Source organism: Diceros bicornis, chromosome 10 (genome assembly GCF_020826845.1).
Source record: "Diceros bicornis minor isolate mBicDic1 chromosome 10, mDicBic1.mat.cur, whole genome shotgun sequence".
Classification (NCBI taxonomy): domain Eukaryota; kingdom Metazoa; phylum Chordata; class Mammalia; order Perissodactyla; family Rhinocerotidae; genus Diceros; species Diceros bicornis.
Genome location: NC_080749.1, coordinates 12,828,053 through 12,845,312, shown reverse-complemented (window position 1 = coordinate 12,845,312; position 17,260 = coordinate 12,828,053). Strand labels below are relative to the sequence as shown.

Here is a 17,260-nt window from a genome sequence, read left to right as displayed (position 1 = left end):
TGTAGAAACAGGTTTTTTTCATTAATATTGCATTGGATAATTTGACTGGAATATGGCTCTCAGTTGTAGCTTTGCCTTAATATCTGTTAAGTAATACTGGTCTTTCATATTGGTGCTGTATTATTTCCTCAGAGCTTTCACATCTGTTTTTGGTTCTTCTTGTCAATAACAATGTGGTATGGCAATCATCTCTTTCTTACAGAGAATTCAAACCCAGGGATTTTGTGCCTTGCCCATAACTACATGCCAAGTAAATGGTAGAACCAAGACTAGAATCCTGGGCCTTTGACCTGTCAGACTGGTGTTTTTGTCTTCCATACTATTTGCCATCAGTTGGACGGTCTTCTGTTCCTTCTCTGTGTCTCCTTGTAATCAGTGACACAAATTAAAGCATACTAAAAGTTGTGATAGTGAAAGATTGGTGATAAGTAGTCTGTGGTGCTGTTTTACGTGTATTTTTGTATGCATAGGAATTTAATGGTGGGCTCTTAAGGAAGGCTTATTACAAGTTCAGATTGCTGCCTCCACACCTCAATTTCATAGGTCTGTGTTGGGGCCCAGGAATCTATGTTTTAAATGAGTATGCAAGATGATTTTGATGCGTGTAGTCTCTGGCCTTAGAGAGAAACAGTTGAGAGGGATGGAGACTGTCTTGGCCTCATTAATGTTCTATAATTAGCCATTATTTATAGTGCACATTTTCCTGTTTGTTGCGTGCTAAATGGGACAGAATCAAAATCCATGTTAAATCCCAGCTATATTTTTCTTACTGTTCTCCTCACACAGAGAGTAGGGTTTTCTGTTTAGTGTTTTTCTACAGCTGAATGAGAAACTAATCTATAGTTTTACAAGGGTAGTCTTTAGCAAGAGGCTTTCAGCTTATACCCAGAACAATAAATGTACCTCTATAGCAGTGATTCTCAAATGGGGCTGATTTTGTACCCACTCCCTCTTTCCCAGCGGACATTTGGCAGTGTCAGAACATTTCTTGTTGTCACCATTGGGTAGGAGCTACTGGCATCTAGTGGGGAGAAACCAGGGATACTGCTAAATGTTCTACAATACATGGGATAGACCCCCCCAGCCCCCACAGTAGAGAATTATCTAACACAAAATGTCAATAGTGCCAAGGTTGGTTGAGAAACTGTTCTCTTAAAGATAGTGTTTAATAAACATTTTTTGATGAATAAATTAATTTTTAAAAATCTTCTTTTAGGGGCCGGCCCCATGGCTTAGCGGTTAAGTGCGCAGCCCGGGTTCTGGCAGCCCGGGTTCGGATCCTGGGCACGCACTGACGCACCGCTTCTCCAGCCATGGTGAGGCCGTGTCCCACGTACAGCAACTAGAAGGATGTGCAACTATGACATACAACTATCTACTGGGGCTTTGGGGAAAAAAAAAGGAGGAGGATTGGCAATAGATGTTAGCTCAGAGCCGGTCTTCCTCAGCAAAAAGAAGGATTAGCATGGATGTTAGCTCAGGGCTGATCTTCCTCACAAAAAAAAAAAAATCTTTTAGCTGCAGTTTTCCACCCATTAGGATTTTTTTACTTCTGAAAGTTGAAAGTCAGGAGATTTTGTTTTGTCCCTAAACACACTCCCATACACAAACATTTGCTTCCTAAATTGATATTTGGCATTGTATATTTGCATATTAATCACACACTGGATAAATGGGAATGATTAAATTAAGACAAACCAATGCACAAGTCTGTCATCTCCACGTGAAAAAAATCTGAGTTCAGCTTTAACGGAAGGCAAAGTGGGAAAGTAGGATGTTTCCAGGTACTAATTTTGAAGTAGGGAATTTCTAGTATGCCAAGTGAAATTTGCAAGTTTTGTGTGTATCAGACTACGTGAGAGTTCCCATTGGGCCATTTACTTGCTAATTTTCCTTGGTTAAACAAAAAAAGTTTTCCCATTGTGAATGAGTATGAACTGGTATTTCATTGAGGGTTTTGGCAGTGCATGTGGGGCAGAAGTAACTTTTTATTTGAAGTATAGCATATGTACAGTAAAAATCAAATCTTAAATGTAAGATTGATAAGAATTACAAAGTGAAATCTTCTGTGAAATGGCCATTGGATCAAGATATAGAATATTACCAGCGCTTTAGAAGCATCCCTTGTATTCCTCCCTGTTATTATTCGTTCCTTGCCTAAAGTAGTCACCGTTCTGACATCTACCACCACAGATTTGTTCTGTTTTTGAACATTATTAGAATAAACCATGTGAAAATGCTATTTTTATATGTCATAATGTCAGCAATTTCATTTATAGGGTTCAATCTAAATATTTCCCTTTTTTCCCCATTGCTATATAATATTCCATTTGTGGTAGCTAGTCTTCAAAGATGGCCTCCCAATGAACCACACCTCCTGGTATTCACGCCATTGTAGAGTCCGTCATCCCTGAATTTTGCCCAGCCTTTGTGTCTCATTTTTGTCCATGACAGTAAAGAGACTCTTTGTGACTCCCAGTAATAGGAAGCCTTCCACCTTCTAGTTGAGTCTCTTAGAATACCCACTCCTAGAACAGTCCATCTCAGAATCCAGCTATCATGCTGTGAGAAATCCATACTATGTGGAGAGTCCATATATGTAGGCCTTCTGGTTATCAGCCCCAGCTGATCTTCCAGCCAACAGTCAGCATCAGTAGCCAGCCACGTGAGTGAGCCATCTTGTATGTCAGTCCGGTCAAACTTAAGATGACTTTAATAACTGCCGTCTAACTGCAACAACAAGTGAGAACCACAGCCTGGGCCCAATCAACCCACAGAAGCATGAGAGAGATTAACACTTGTAAAAAAACCTTTTAGTGTGTTTACCTTACAGCAATAGATAGTGAGACATCATTGCGTGAATATACCAAAATTTATCGTCTACTGTTTGTGGACCCTTGGTTTGTTTACATTTTGGGGCTACTATGAATACTACAGCTCTAAACAATTGTTGTACATACATTGGTGGACATATATATGTGTGTGTGTATATATATGTACTTCTGTTGGGCAGATATCTTAAGAATGGAAATGCTGGATCAGATATGGAGAAACAGTTTTCCAAAGTGATTATATGTATGTACACTTCCACCAGCAGTTTGAGAGTTACATTTGTTCCACATCCTCACCAACGCTTGGTATTTTTAGATTTTAGCCATTCTGGTGCTTGTGTTGTAGTATCTCGTGGTAGTTTTACTTTCTGCTAATGAATTTTTCCAGCATTTGAAAAATAACACCAATCTCACACACTCCTGCAGAGAATAAAAAGAGAAGTAACCTTTCACAACTAATTTTGTGAGACCAGCATAACCTTCATATTAACAGCATTAACACATTAACAGCAACCATTGTATAATGATATTATACAATAAAGGAATATTATAGATCAATCTCTCATGAACAGAAATTGCATAATTTTCCAACAAATTATTAGCAAATTAAATCCACACATGCACACACATACTCATAAACGTGTTAATACCAAGTTAGGTTTATTCCAAGAATGCAAGATGTACTTTACTGCATTGATAGAATAAAGGAGAAAAACCATATGATCATTTCCTTCAATGTATTAAAAAACAAACACTAAGTACACTAGAAGTAGAAAAGAATTTTGTTGTGCTTTCTTCATTGTGTTTTATTTGTGTGATTTTTTTTTCCATATCATTATTGATCAGTTAGGTTTCCAGTTCTTATCTCACTCTTTCTATAGTTTATCAGTAATTTTGTTTCCCTTTGCTAAAATCTCCTTTGAGGGAAGATTTATCAATTTCTCCTTGTAGGACTTGTCAACTTTTTATACTACGTGTTTTTTAACAGCTTTCTTGAAATATAATTCACATTTAAAATGTACAGTTCATCCTTAAAGTGTACAATTCTGTGGGTTTTGGTACATTACAATATTAATTTTTAAATATTGTTGTAATATATATAACTTAAAATTTACTACTTTAGCTATTTTTAAGTATACAATTCAGTGGCATTAATTACATTTACACTGTTTTGCAACCATCATACTATTTCCAAAACTTTCCTCACTCCAAACAGAAACTCTAACCATCGAGCAATAACTCCCCATTTTCCCCTGACCCCAAAATCTGTGAATTTGCGTATTCCAGATATCTCATATAAGTAGAATCATACAATAGCTGTCCTTTTAGGTATGGCTTATTTCACTTAGCGTAATGTTTCACTGTTGCATGTAGCATGTATCAGAACTTCATTCATTTTTATTCCTGAATGATATTCCATTTTGTGGATATACTACATTTTGTTTATCCCTTCATATGTTAATGGACACTTGGGTTGTTTCCGCCTTTCGCCTATTGTGAATAATGCTGCAGTGAATGTTGGTATACAAGTATCTATTCAAGTCTCTGTTACAAGTTAAAGGACTTTTAACTTTTGGATCATATGATAATTTTGCTTAGTTTTTGAGAAACTAAGCCCAACTGTTTTCCATAATGGCTGCACCATTTTACATTCCCACCAGCAATGTACAAGGGTGCCAATTTCTCCATATATTTGCCATCACTTTTTAAGAAAGTTATAGCCATCTTAGTAGGTGTGAAGTGGTATTTCATTGTGGTTGACACTACGTATTTTTGAGACTACTTTATTTGGAGCATACAAGTTAAGAATTGCTATATTGTTTAGGCAAATTGCACATTTTATCATTATGTAGTATGATGATTTTCTTGATACTTAGCGTTGTTTTTTCCTTAAAATCTATTTTATTTGATATAAGAATTTCTACCAGCTTTCTTTGATTGGTATTTGCTTTCTGTATCTTTTTATTTGTGTGGTGAGAAATATTTGCCCTAACTAACATCTGTTGCCAATCTTCCTCTTTTTTGTGCTTGAGGAAGATTAGCTCTGACATCTGGGACAGTCTTCCTCTATTTTGGATGTGGGTTGCTGCCACAGCATGACTGACTAGTGGTGTAGGTCTGTGCCTGGGATCCGAACCCACGAACCTGGGCTGCTGAAGTGGAACACGCCAAACTTAACCTCTATGCCACAGGGCTGGCCTCTGCTTTCTGTGTCTTTTTCCTCTCCTTTAACTTTTAATCTTTTTGTGAGCTTATTGGTCATTTGTATATCTTCTTTGGAGAAATGTCTGTTCCAATCCCTTGCCCATTTTATAACTATTTTCCTTTTCATTGTTGAGTAGTAAAAATTCTTTATATATTCTGGATTCAAGTCATTTATCAGATATGATTTGCAAATATTTTCCCTCATTCCATGCATTGTCTTTTCACTTTCTTGATGGTATCCTTTGAAACACAAAAGTTTTAATCTTTGATGAATTCCAGTTTATCTTTTTTTCCTGTCACGTGTTCTTTTGGTGTCATATCTAAAATACCATTGCCTGGTTCATTGTCACAAAGATTTACTCCTGTGTTTTCCTCGAAGACTTTTATAGTTCTAGCTATTACTTTTAGGTTTATGGTCCATTTGGAGTTCATTTTTTTATATGGTATGAGTTAGGGGTCCAATTTAATTCTTTTGCAAGTAGATGTCCAATTGTCCCAGCATCATTTTTTGAAAAAACAATTCATTCCTGTTTGAATTGTTTTGACACCCTTGTCACAAACCAGTCCACAGTAAATGTAATAGTTTATTTCTAGACTCTTCAGTTCTGTATTATTTTCTATTCCAGCGTCTATCCTTATGTGAGTACCACATTGTCTTGATATCTGTAGTTTCATAGTAAGTTTTGAAATTGGGCAGTGTGAGTACTCCAATATTTGTTCTTCTTTTTCAAGATTATTTTGGTGCAGACATATTTAGGATTGCTATGTCTTGTTGGTGGATTGGCCCTTTTGTCATTCTATAATGTCTTTGTCTCTGGTAAATTTTTTTTCTTTCAAGTCTATTTTATCTGATATTTGTATGGGCATTCCTCCTTTCTTTTGATTAATGTTTACCTAATTTATCTTTTTCATCATTTACTTTTAGCCTACCTATATCTTTATATTTGGAGTTTCTTGGAGATAGCGTACAGTTGGGTCATATTTTTTATATCCTCTCTGCCAGTTTCTGAGTCCTGATTGAAAATTGATTTCCTCCAGAGAAGACTTTTATTTGTTTTTGCCAGTCACCTGGGCTTCATCATCCCAGGATCACTTTTAAGTTTATGTTTTTAACTTGGAGTTCTCAGACCACATCATAACATGAATTCTGGCCAGATAGGCGAGTTTTATTTTTACTTTTTTATTTCTTTTTTTGTTTTTCTGTGCCATTCTGCATGGCATGATTTTTTTGTTCTTTACTTTTACTCTGTGAGTAAAATAGCCAATTTAAAGTTTGTGAGTCTCTTGTTATATTTCCACCCTGAATAGACCTGGTATCACTTCTGATTGCCATATGTATCCTGTGGTCAGAGTAGAAGCTAGAAAACCTAAGGGCTAGAAACTGACTTTAGCATTTCTCAGTAGCCAGGCTTCTTGATTTCACTTTGCTTTGGATCTTTGTTTCTACCTTTTTTAATACTAGCTTAGTAGCAGATTAAAACAAAAAATTTTTTGGAAATATTTTAACCTAGTAATTTAATTGCATTTGAAAGGATTTTTCTAGAGTTTATATAATCTCCTATACTGCCAGAAATAGAAGTCATGTTTATGGTATCTTTATTTACGCAGAAAGTTTTCATTTTAATATGGTCAGATTTATCTACTTTTTTTCTTTTATTATTCATACTTGGAGATCTTTTTGTAAGAAAGCTTTCCCCACTGTGAAAAGATATTCTCATATAATTCCTTCCAGAAATTTTGTAATTGTGCTTTAAATTCATCTTAGATTTTTCATTATAATGTGGGATAGGAATCAAAATTTGTTTTCATATGGTTTTATTTGACTATATTAACTACATAATGTTAAATTATGAATTATATTAGTGGTAAATTATTAATTACATATATAGTTTTTGTGATAGTAAATGCTCCACAAAATCCCCGTTTCTTTTTTTTTGCCATGATGCCAAATTTAGTTTGCTAATATTTTATTTGAGATTTTTGCATCTCTGTTCATTAGTGTGATTTGCCTTATATGTTCTTTACTGTTATTCCCTCTTGAATTAGAATCATAAGAGTAATTGGGTAACATTCCCTGCTTTTCTGTTCTTTGGAATAGTTTAGGTAAATTGGAGAGTGTGTATTCTTTGAAGGTTGTTAGAACTTCACAGAATTGGCAAAGCTGTCTATGTTTGGTGTCTTTTATGTGTGAGATTTTAAACTGCTTACTGATTTTCTCTCATTGTTATAGGTCTGTATGCTCTGTCTGTGGTTCTGTTTCCCTTTGTATTTTTTTTTTATTGTTGTTAATTTGCTTTTTTCATTATTCTTGTTCAGTCCTGTCAGAGGTTTGTGTGTTGTTAATCTTTTTAATCGACCTCTAAGTAATTTTGGGGTATGGTGAAGTTTTTATTTTGGTTAAGTTTTATTCTTTCCATATGGATATCCAGTTGGCTCCTTGTCATCTTACTGAAAAGACTTTCCTTTTCCCACTGCTCTTTAGTACTACTTTGTTGAAAATAAAGTTTGTGTGGGTCTATTTGCTGGGCTCTTTCTCCTGTCCTTACGGTCTCTTGGTCTGTCTTTTGCCAATCCACACTGTTTTAATTATTTTAGCTTTATAAATAAGTCTTTATATTGGATAGGGAAAATCCTTTTATGTTTTTAATACTTTTAATAATTTAAGTTTATGGTCTGTATAGTTATATTATTTGAAGTTCTAAAGGGATGTGATTCAGCTCTGCTGACTTGCTCTTGATTCCTCTTGTGTTTTATAATTTTGTATTGTGACCTTGTCTTCAGATAAACATTAACTCTGGGAATCATCTGTAGTCTGGGTTAAGGATGTGTTCCTTGCGAGATGTTTTTACCCAGGACTAATTTTTTATCCTAATTTTTCAGCTTTGGGGTTCTACAAACAATAGATAATATAAAATCAAACTTTAAACCCATTTGAGAGCCATCTTGTGGTTGTGAGTTTTCAGGGGAGACTTCTTCACCCAGATCACAGGTGGAGGCAGAAAAACTTTTTTGATCTCATTCTGGGCTGGTGGGAGGATTTTTTCACCCCTATTCTACCTTTCACTAAGAATGTTGCCATCTAGGGTCCAGGGTTTCAATGGGAAAATCTTAGTTCTGTGTCTCGTGTTATTTGAGCCCATGTCCTACTCATTGTGTCACCTGTGTGTGATAAAACTAGACTGCTTATTCTTTAACAAGCCTTTCCAGGGCAGCCCTAGCACAGTTTACACTCAGCTACTTCTTAAGTTTTCTATTTCTTCGTTTCTCCCTGCTGGAGATTCCTTTACAGCTTAGCTATGTAAGTAAAAGAATGTTTACTACATTTTATCCAGCATCCCTAGGGATTTTGTTGTAGAGAGCTTTTAGATTATCTAGTCTGCCGTATCTGGAAAGGGAAGTTGGTATTTTCAAATAGGCTATACAAAGCAATTGTGTATTGTCAGCTTAAATAATTTCCCTTTCAGATGGAAAGACTACATATAAATAGTCTTCTGTTGTTGACAACAGCGAAATAATTCTTTGAAGCAAAGTATTGTATAGTGGCTATAAGCAGGGACTCTTGAGCCAGACCAAATAACCTTTGGTAGACTGCCACTTACTGCCTGTGTGGTCTTTGGAAACCTGTGTTTCCTCTATGTGCCTCAGTTTCTTTATCTTTAAAGAGTCTTAATAGCACCTACGTTATAGGGTTGTTATGGTAGTTAAATGAGTCAATACATGTACACTTACAGCAGGGCCTGGCATAGTAAGTATTCAGCGAGTATTGGCTATTATTATTAACTTTGTTAGCCATAACACTTACTTCTGGGGGCTCTTTCTCTTTACTTTTCCACTGGCTTCCATATAGAAACAATTTTCAGTTTTTCACTTGCACAAACCATACTTTATATTTGGAGTACCATATTAGTTGATTTCCCCTCCTCCTGTTTTATAAATTAGTTTCAGGCAGAAAAAAGAACCTATTGACACTTTCTTAAGCCACTACTAGCTCTTACGTTGTCCATCAGTAAGTAACCTCCTTTATCAAAATCAGTGTGTTTATGTTATCTCTTAAAGTTGTTGTTGTCTCTCAAGAATCTCTCCTTTCTCCAAACCCTAATGAAAATCTATTCCTATGATGTATTCTTCATCTAGGGAGGTACTGGAAGTCCAAAGCCTTTCAGTCTTTCTGACCTGCCTAACCTATTATATAATTGTCTTTTTTCTCATGTGAAAGTGTTCCTTCTTTCCATCTTCAGGAGGGCATCTTAGGAAATAAGGAATCTTAGAGCCAGAAGGAACCTCAGAGATAATCTAATCTAGTTGTTTTCAGACATTTAAAATATGGAATCCTTTTTTTCCAGGTATACGCACACACGGACACCACACTCACGCACAGACATGTTTATATGTGTTGGGGGGGAGGTGGGTGGGTGTAATGGACCAGTTACAGTTGCTGTGGTTGAAGCAGGAAGCCCAAATTTGGCCTTCTTGGACTTTTCTCCCCCAGTGCATCAGCCCCTAAACCTAAGTACGCTCACTGAGCCCTAGGCACTACACAGGATCGTCTGTAACGCTGATCTAGTCTATCCCTTAGGTTAGAGTTGATGAAACTGGCCTAGGTGTAAACAAAATCCACCCAAGACTACTTACTAACTGACCAAATGAGGGCTTGGCCTATTTGCTATTTCCATTTTACCATACTACCCTCCAAAGTATTCTTCCCTGCCATAGGTCTATATAACTGCTGCTTAGTGTTTCCTACAAACTTGTCTAACACATCTGTCCTTGTGCTTGGCCTGCCAACAAGAATCTCAGTTTTGCCTAGCAGTTGTTACTGACTTAAAGTTCTAGTGATAAACCTAAATAAGTTCTCTTAGAGACAGTCTCTTCGTCTTTAGAGAAACTATTTCCAATGAATTAGTTTCTCCGCAGATATACTATCCCTTGTGTTTTAAAGATTTAAAAATGCCTTGCTCTCTAACTGGTCCTCTTGTGAAGTAAGAAAAACTGAAGGCCCAGGAATGCCTGCAAGGGGACTAAAAGCAATATGGACTTTAAAATTTAGGCCATTTTATCAGTCACTTATTTGCTTATTCAACTGACTATATATTTACTGGTTGCCTTCTTTGACAGTCACTCTTCTACCTACTGGGAATTTTGGTACATGTCAGGGTTCTCCATCAGCTGTTTTCTTACCCTTCATTCTGACCATGGGCCTTCTCATCTGCCTCATGGCTTCAGTATTTTTTTCTTCCTATGATTAAGGTATACAGGCTCTGCCCTATGAGTCAGGGCTGGTTGGAGGTCCCCAACTTCTTGGCCACCCATCCTGTGATTTAAACTCTGTAACAAGGAGTTGTGATGCATGAGAAATGCTGGCAGCCTGTCCCCCTGCAGAGACACTGTATCCGTTGACTAGGATCTGAGGATGGAGGAAATTCCATCTTTGCCATACTTGTCTGGAGTGGAGCTGTTGGCCTGGGAAGAAGAGAGAAGAAGTGGATCATGGCTTAAGTGCCAGAGACTCTCACTATTGTTATCAAGATTTAGTAGAATTTCTTGAATAAATGCTGTTTGATTTGTTGTATGCTTTTAGGACAATTCCCTGAGACTAAATTCTTGGGTTTTTTGTTTTTGTTTGTTTTTTAATTATTTTCACCAGCAATAGTTGTTTTGCTGGGGAGCAGGTCCATGGAGCTGCTTTCTTAGCATCCTTACCTGATTGGTTTTTGAGCATTGAGCCAGCTTGCATCTCTGGAAAATCCTGCTTAGTCATTGTGTATAATCCTTTTGAGATATTGCTCAATTCCATGTGCTAATATTTTATTGAGGAATTTTTCATCTATGTTCATAAGGAATATTTGTCTGTAGCTTTCTTTTTTTTTGTACTGTCTTTGTCTGGCTTTGATATCAGGGTAATACTGGTTTCATAGAGTGAGTTGATTTTCTGGAGGTAGAATGATAGAATTGTTCTTAATTCTTATTTAAATGTTTCTTGAAATTTTCCAGTGAAATCATCAGGCCAGGAAATTTCATTTGGGGGGAGGTTTTTTTTTGTTTGTTTGTTTTAAAGTATTATTTCATTTAAAAAATAATTACACAGCTATTCAAAGTATCTGTTTCATATTAGGTAAATTTTAGTAGGTTTTTGCTTTTTCAGGTGTTAGTCTATTTCATCCAAGTTGTCAGATTTATATGTATAAATAACCTTGTGAATGTTTTTGGAGTATGTAGTGATATCCTCAGTTTTAATTCTGTTATTGGTAATTTGTATTTCCTCTCTCTTTTTTTCTTTATTACTCTTGCTAGAAGTTTTTTAATTTTATTGATCTTCTCAAAGAACCGGATTTCTGTAGATTTCTGCTCTTACCTGTATTACTTCTTTTCTTCTGTTTATTTTGCTCTTTTTCTAGTTTTTGCTAGGAGAGAGTTTAGACTATTGTTTGGAGACCTTTCCTTTTTTTCTGATGTACACTTTTAGGTCTGTAAATTTTCCTTTCAGCACTGCTTTGGCTGTATCCCACAGCCAAATTTTGATATGTTGCATGTTTTTAAAAATTCATTTTATTGTATTTTTTATTTCCCTGACTCCTCTTTATCTTGTGGATTACTTAGAAATGTGTTCTTTAATTTCCAAGTGTTTCATTTCTAAACTTTTCTTTTTATCTTTCTGTTATCATTTTTTATTTTTATTTCTGTATAATTTCAGTTGTTTTCAATTTGGTAAGGTTTGTTTTATGACCCAGGATATGGTCTGTCTTGTGAATGTTCCATAGACACTTGAAGAGAATGGGTATTCTGTTGTTGAGTAGAATGACCTGTAAATGTCAGTTTGATCCTGTTAATGGATGTGTTGTTGAGGTTTTTGGTGGTTGCTCTTGTTATTACGTTTTACATATATAAATTATCGTAGTTTATTGGTAACAACAGTTTACCACCTTCAGTGAAGTATAGAAACCTTTACCTTCCCCTCTTTATAATTGTCTTAAAATTTTTGCTTTGCATGCATTGTGCAGCATATCAGATAAAGTTAAACTTTTTGCTTTAACCATCAAACGTAATTTAATCCTGAAGAGAAGCATAGGCTTTTATATTTTCCCCAATTTCTCCCGTTCCCTTGTTCTTTCTTCTTTTCTGTTTTTCTAGGTTTCTTCGTATTATTATTTCCTTTCTGGTTGGACAACTTTTTTTAGGCATTCTTTTAGTAACAGTCTGTTGGTGATAAATTCCCTTAAATTTTCTTTTTGCTGAGAATGTCATTATTTACCCTTCATTCCTATAAAGTATTTTCTCTTAAGAAATAGAGAATTCTGAGTTGATAGTTCTTTTCTTTCAGCACCTTGAAAATGTTGTGCCACTTCTTCTGGCCTTATGGTTGCAGATGAAAAGTCTGTTCTAATTGAAATTGTTATTCTCTATAGGTAAATGTCTAATTCTTTTTCTAAAATTTTCAAGATTCTTTTTCAAAGTTCTTTCCTTTTTCTTTTGTTTTTTAGTAGTTGATGATGTGTCTTGGGGTGGATTTGTTTGGATTCATTTTGTTTGGGGTTCACTTAGATTCTTGAATCTGTGTTTTTGTGAAAATTTCAACTGATACTTCCTCAAATATTTTATCATCCTGAAACTCTTTCCCTTTTTATTAGGGACTCTAGTGTAACATGATTGTTTTATATATATATATATATATATATATATATATATATATATATATATATTTTTTTTTTTTTTTTTTTTTTTTTTTTTTAATTGTCCCACAGGTCTCTGAAGTTTTGGTCATTTTCTTTTTTTCAGTCTATTTTCTCTGTGTTGTTTAGATTGGGTAATTTATATAGCTCTGTCTTGAAATTCATTGATTCTTTTCTTCCTCATCTTTGTTCTTCTGTTGAGTACATGTGGTCAGTTTTTATTTCTATTTCTGTATTTTTTTTCAGTTACAAAATTTTCATTTGGCTCTTTTATATCTTCTCTTTTTTTACAGAAATATTCTATTTTTTTTCAATTTTCTTTTTTTTTAACAGCATTCATAATGGTTCATTGAAACATTTTTATGATATCTGCTTCAAAATTCCTGTCAGATAATTCCAACATCTGAGTCATGTCAATGTTGGTACCTGTTGATTATTTTTCTCATTCTAATTGAGATTTTCCTGGCCCTCTGTATGATGAGTAATTTTAGATAGTATCCTGGACATTTTGGGCAATATATTAGGAGACTTTAGATCATATTCATATTCAATCTTTTTTGTAGCAGAGAGTCACCCTGGTAGCATATTTGGTCATGGCCTGCTTTTGTGGGTTGTGGTTCTAATGATAATTTGGTTTCCAGAACCTTTGCGTTACTATTCTGGTCTACTTTGTGTGTGTTATCCAGAAACCTAACTGAAACCATGCCTGTATTCCACACTGTAGTTGAATTTTTAAACCTTTTGCTCTTGTAATTGTGGTCAATTTCACATGTGGTTCTTATTGTTATCTGTCTAGGATGTTATTTCAAGGTTTATCCCTTTTTCTAGCTACCTTCTCTCCCAAATCCTCCTCCTCCTCTCTGTTTGGCAGATCCCACCTGCTACAGCTGAGTGGTGGTGGTAGTGGAAGTCTAGGCTTCTGCTGTCATCATCCCAATGGAGGAAGCCAAGTACTGCTTGTTACCACGAGACTGAGACGAAGGTTCAGACTATGCACTCAACTTCTGCTGATACCACCTCTGAGGAGATACTTTTGTATTGCAGCTTGCTGTGGGTTGGCAGAAGGTAGAAGACCAGACTTCCCACTTGCTGCCAGCTAGTACCAGGAGACACTAGAATTCTAGGTTCCCTACTTGATTTCCATGGCACTGCTAAAGACAAGCTCAGTTTTTTCCATTGGGTTTGGCAGGAGTAGGGTCAGCTTTATCGGGTTTCTGCTTTGCTAGATACTCTTTTCCTAATCATTTGGCTAGAGAAAGCAGGCTTTTCTTGGTGTCTTTTCGTTAGTGCCTGTTCACACTTCTGGGTTGTAAGACTCTCCAGCACCAAGTCTATGGTATATGGGAGGTGAAAAGAAAACCCATGATTGAGTGTCTAGAAATAAACCCATACATTTATGGTCAACAAATTTTACCAAGAGCATTCAGTGGGGAAAGATTAGTTTCTTCAGCAAATGGTGCTTGGATAACTAGACATCCACATGCAAAAGAATGAAATTGCGTCCCTACTAGGTATATACCTACTATATACAAAAAATAAACTCAAAAAGGCTGAAAGAACTACATGTAAGAGCTAAAACTATATAACTTTCAGAAGAAAATACATGGGTAATTCTTCATGACCTTGGATTTAGCAATAAATTCTTGGATATGACACCAAAAGCACAAACATCAAAAGAAAAAAAATGAATAAATTGGGCTTTACAAAAATTAAAAACTTTTGTGTATCCAAGTATATGATCAAGAAAGTGAAAAGACAGCCTACAAAATGGAAGAAAATATTTGCAAATTATATATTCAATGAGAGTCTAGCATCCAGAATATAAATAGAACTCTTAGAACTCAGCAACAAAAAGATTATCAACCCAATTTTAAAAAATGGGCAAAGGACTTGATCAGATATTTCTCCAAAGATAGACAAATGGCCATCAAGCACATGAAGAAAATGCTCAACATCACTAGTTATTTTGGAAATACAAATCAAAACCACAATGAAGTACCACTTCATACCCACTAGGATGGCTTTAATCAAAAGAATAGAAAATAACAGATGTTGGCTGGGATGTGGAAAATTAGAATCCTCATGCATTGCTGGTGGGAATATAAAAAGATACGACTACTGTGGAAAGGAGTTTGGTGGTTTGTCAAAAAGTTAAACAGAATTTCCATATGATCCATCAATTCCACTTCATGCTACATATATACCCAAAGAATTGAAATCAGATACTCAAGCAGATACCTGTACGCCAGTGTTCATGGCAGCATTATTCATAGTACCGAAAAGGTGCCTTTTGATTGGAGAATTCAATCCATTTACATTTAGAGTGATTATTGTTATATGAGGGCTTAATGCTGCCATTTTATCACTCGTTTTCTGGTTCCTCTGCATTTCCCTTGTTTCTCGTCCTGTGTTTTTCAGACTACCAATTCAGTTTGGTAGTTCTCTATGATGGTTTTCTTAGTTTTCTCTTTATTTATCATTTGTGTCTCTGTTCTGATTATTTCTTTAGTGGTTACCATGAGGTTTGTATAAAAAATCTCATAGATGAGACAGTCCGTTTTCTGATAGCCTCTTATTTCCTTAGACTAAGCTGATTCCATCCCTTTCCTCTTCCTCTTCTAAGTTATTACTGTCAACTCATTCCATCTTGTGTTGTGAGTTTGTGGTTAAAATGATGAGATTATATTTATTGTTGATGTTTTCCTTCCCTTTATCTTTAATGTTATAATTGTTTGCTAACCTGTTCTGATAGAAAGCTGCAATCTTTCTGATTTTGTCTGCGTATTTTTCTTCTTGCTCAAGGCTTTGTAACCCCTTTATATTTTTTTTTCAGGAATGAGGGCCTTCTTGATCATTTCTTGTGGGGGCGACGGGGTGTCTTGTGGCAGTGAACTCCCTTAGCTCTTGTTTATCTGGGAAAGTTTTTATTTCTCCATCATATCTGAACAATATTTTCACTGGATAGAGTATTCTTGGCTGAAAGTTTTTGTCTGTCAGAATTTTGAATGCATCATTCCACTCTTCCTAGCCTGTAAAGTTTCTCAGCTCTGAGTTGTGATTCTAACTTGTAGCTGGAAGCTTACCAAACTACTCTAGCTAATGAGAGGAAAAATTAGTTGTAAAATATACCACTATGTACTAACATGTTTTTCTAATAGTTGTCTTATATAAGTAATACTGCAGTGAACATACTGGTATCTATAGCTATTTCCCCCAATATTGGATTTTATTTTTCATTCAAGTTAGGATGCCAGAAGTTGTCAGTATTGTTCTTGCTCTTGTTTAATATTTCCAAATTTCTTTCCCAGCAGATTGTATGTATCTACAATGTTAGCAGCAATAAGTATTTTTTATCTTACTCATTGGATTTTACTTTTTGGATTATTGTTTACTCATGGCATGTCATTTATAGTCTTCCACTTCGATTTCTTTTATTACTGAACATATTGATCATTTCTGTATGTTTTTATTTATTAGCTACATTTATTTTTTAGGGAATTACTATTCGTGCTCTTTGTACCCCAAGGTAGTAGGTATGGGACTTTGGGAAGTTACTCTTACTAAAACAGCAAGATAATAAGTAATGCCTACGTGATAGAACTGGTGTGAGGTTAAAATGAGATGTTTTTCTAAAGTTCTCTGAACACTTTTATAATTAAAATATTAATTCTTTATCAGTTTGCTGCAAGTAATTTTCACCGTTATTGTTTCCGTTTTTGTGGCATTATTTATTTTACACACAGAAATTTCAAATTGTATTTAGTCAAATATGTCACTTTGTAATCATAATTTAAATGTAAGAATAAAAACAGTTAAGACAAATGATAAGGATATATACATGAGTTAATGTGGCATTAATATACAGTTACAAAAATACCGTGATAATAGCCTGAAAGTAGAAGGCATTTTTAATCAAAAGTTTTCTTTATGTCTTCTTATTTATTATGTACTCTTTGAACCAGTTTGCCTGAAGTCACGCTATTTTTAAAATACATCACATGTAAAGTCTTTATTCCCAACCAAGTTATTGGTATGGAAACACTTGCCAATTTAATGGAAGTGGAGAAAAGTCCAAGAGATTAAAAATCTGCAAGTATATAGCCTGTCAGTATTGATTTCCTTTTATTTTTCTTCTAGAAACATGATCAGGGGCAAGTTCTGTTGGATATAGTCTTCAAGCATCTGGACTTGACTGAGCGTGACTATTTTGGTTTACAGTTGACTGATGATTCCACAGATAACCCAGTAAGTTTAAGCTGTTGTCTTTCATTTTCATTTTAGTTTTTCTCTCTGTTCACACCATAAAGTGTTTTCTGATTTATACTGTTCACTGATTTAGTGAGTTTTTAAAAATTTATTGCCCTTGTTCCATATTTTCTTGATGTTTTCATCTGTAAGGTTATTTCCTTGCGGTTTTCATAATTTTAAGTCAGTCTATAGATTTAGTGCCAGTTTCTTATTTATGTGCCTTAAACAACGGAGAAGAATCAAATTATGCTTCTTGATTTAAAGAGAGAAAATTGGGCATGAAGAGTAAACTATTAATTTAATAATAAA

At 35.1% G+C, this 17,260-nt stretch overlaps 1 protein-coding gene across 7 annotated transcripts in view; it reads left to right on the top strand.

Annotated features, from left to right (window-relative positions):
* Window positions 1-17,260, top strand: part of PTPN4 (protein tyrosine phosphatase non-receptor type 4) — a 213,629-nt gene that overhangs the window by 71,975 nt on the left and 124,394 nt on the right. For 5 of the 7 annotated variants that reach the window (XM_058548816.1, XM_058548818.1, XM_058548814.1 and 2 more), the window contains exon 3: window positions 16,841-16,948. In XM_058548816.1, coding sequence (XP_058404799.1) covers window positions 16,841-16,948 — 108 coding nt within the window. Of the gene's footprint in view, window positions 1-16,840; window positions 16,949-17,260 lie in introns of those variants that run through there. The other 2 variants (XM_058548820.1, XM_058548819.1) reach the window with 1 other exon arrangement.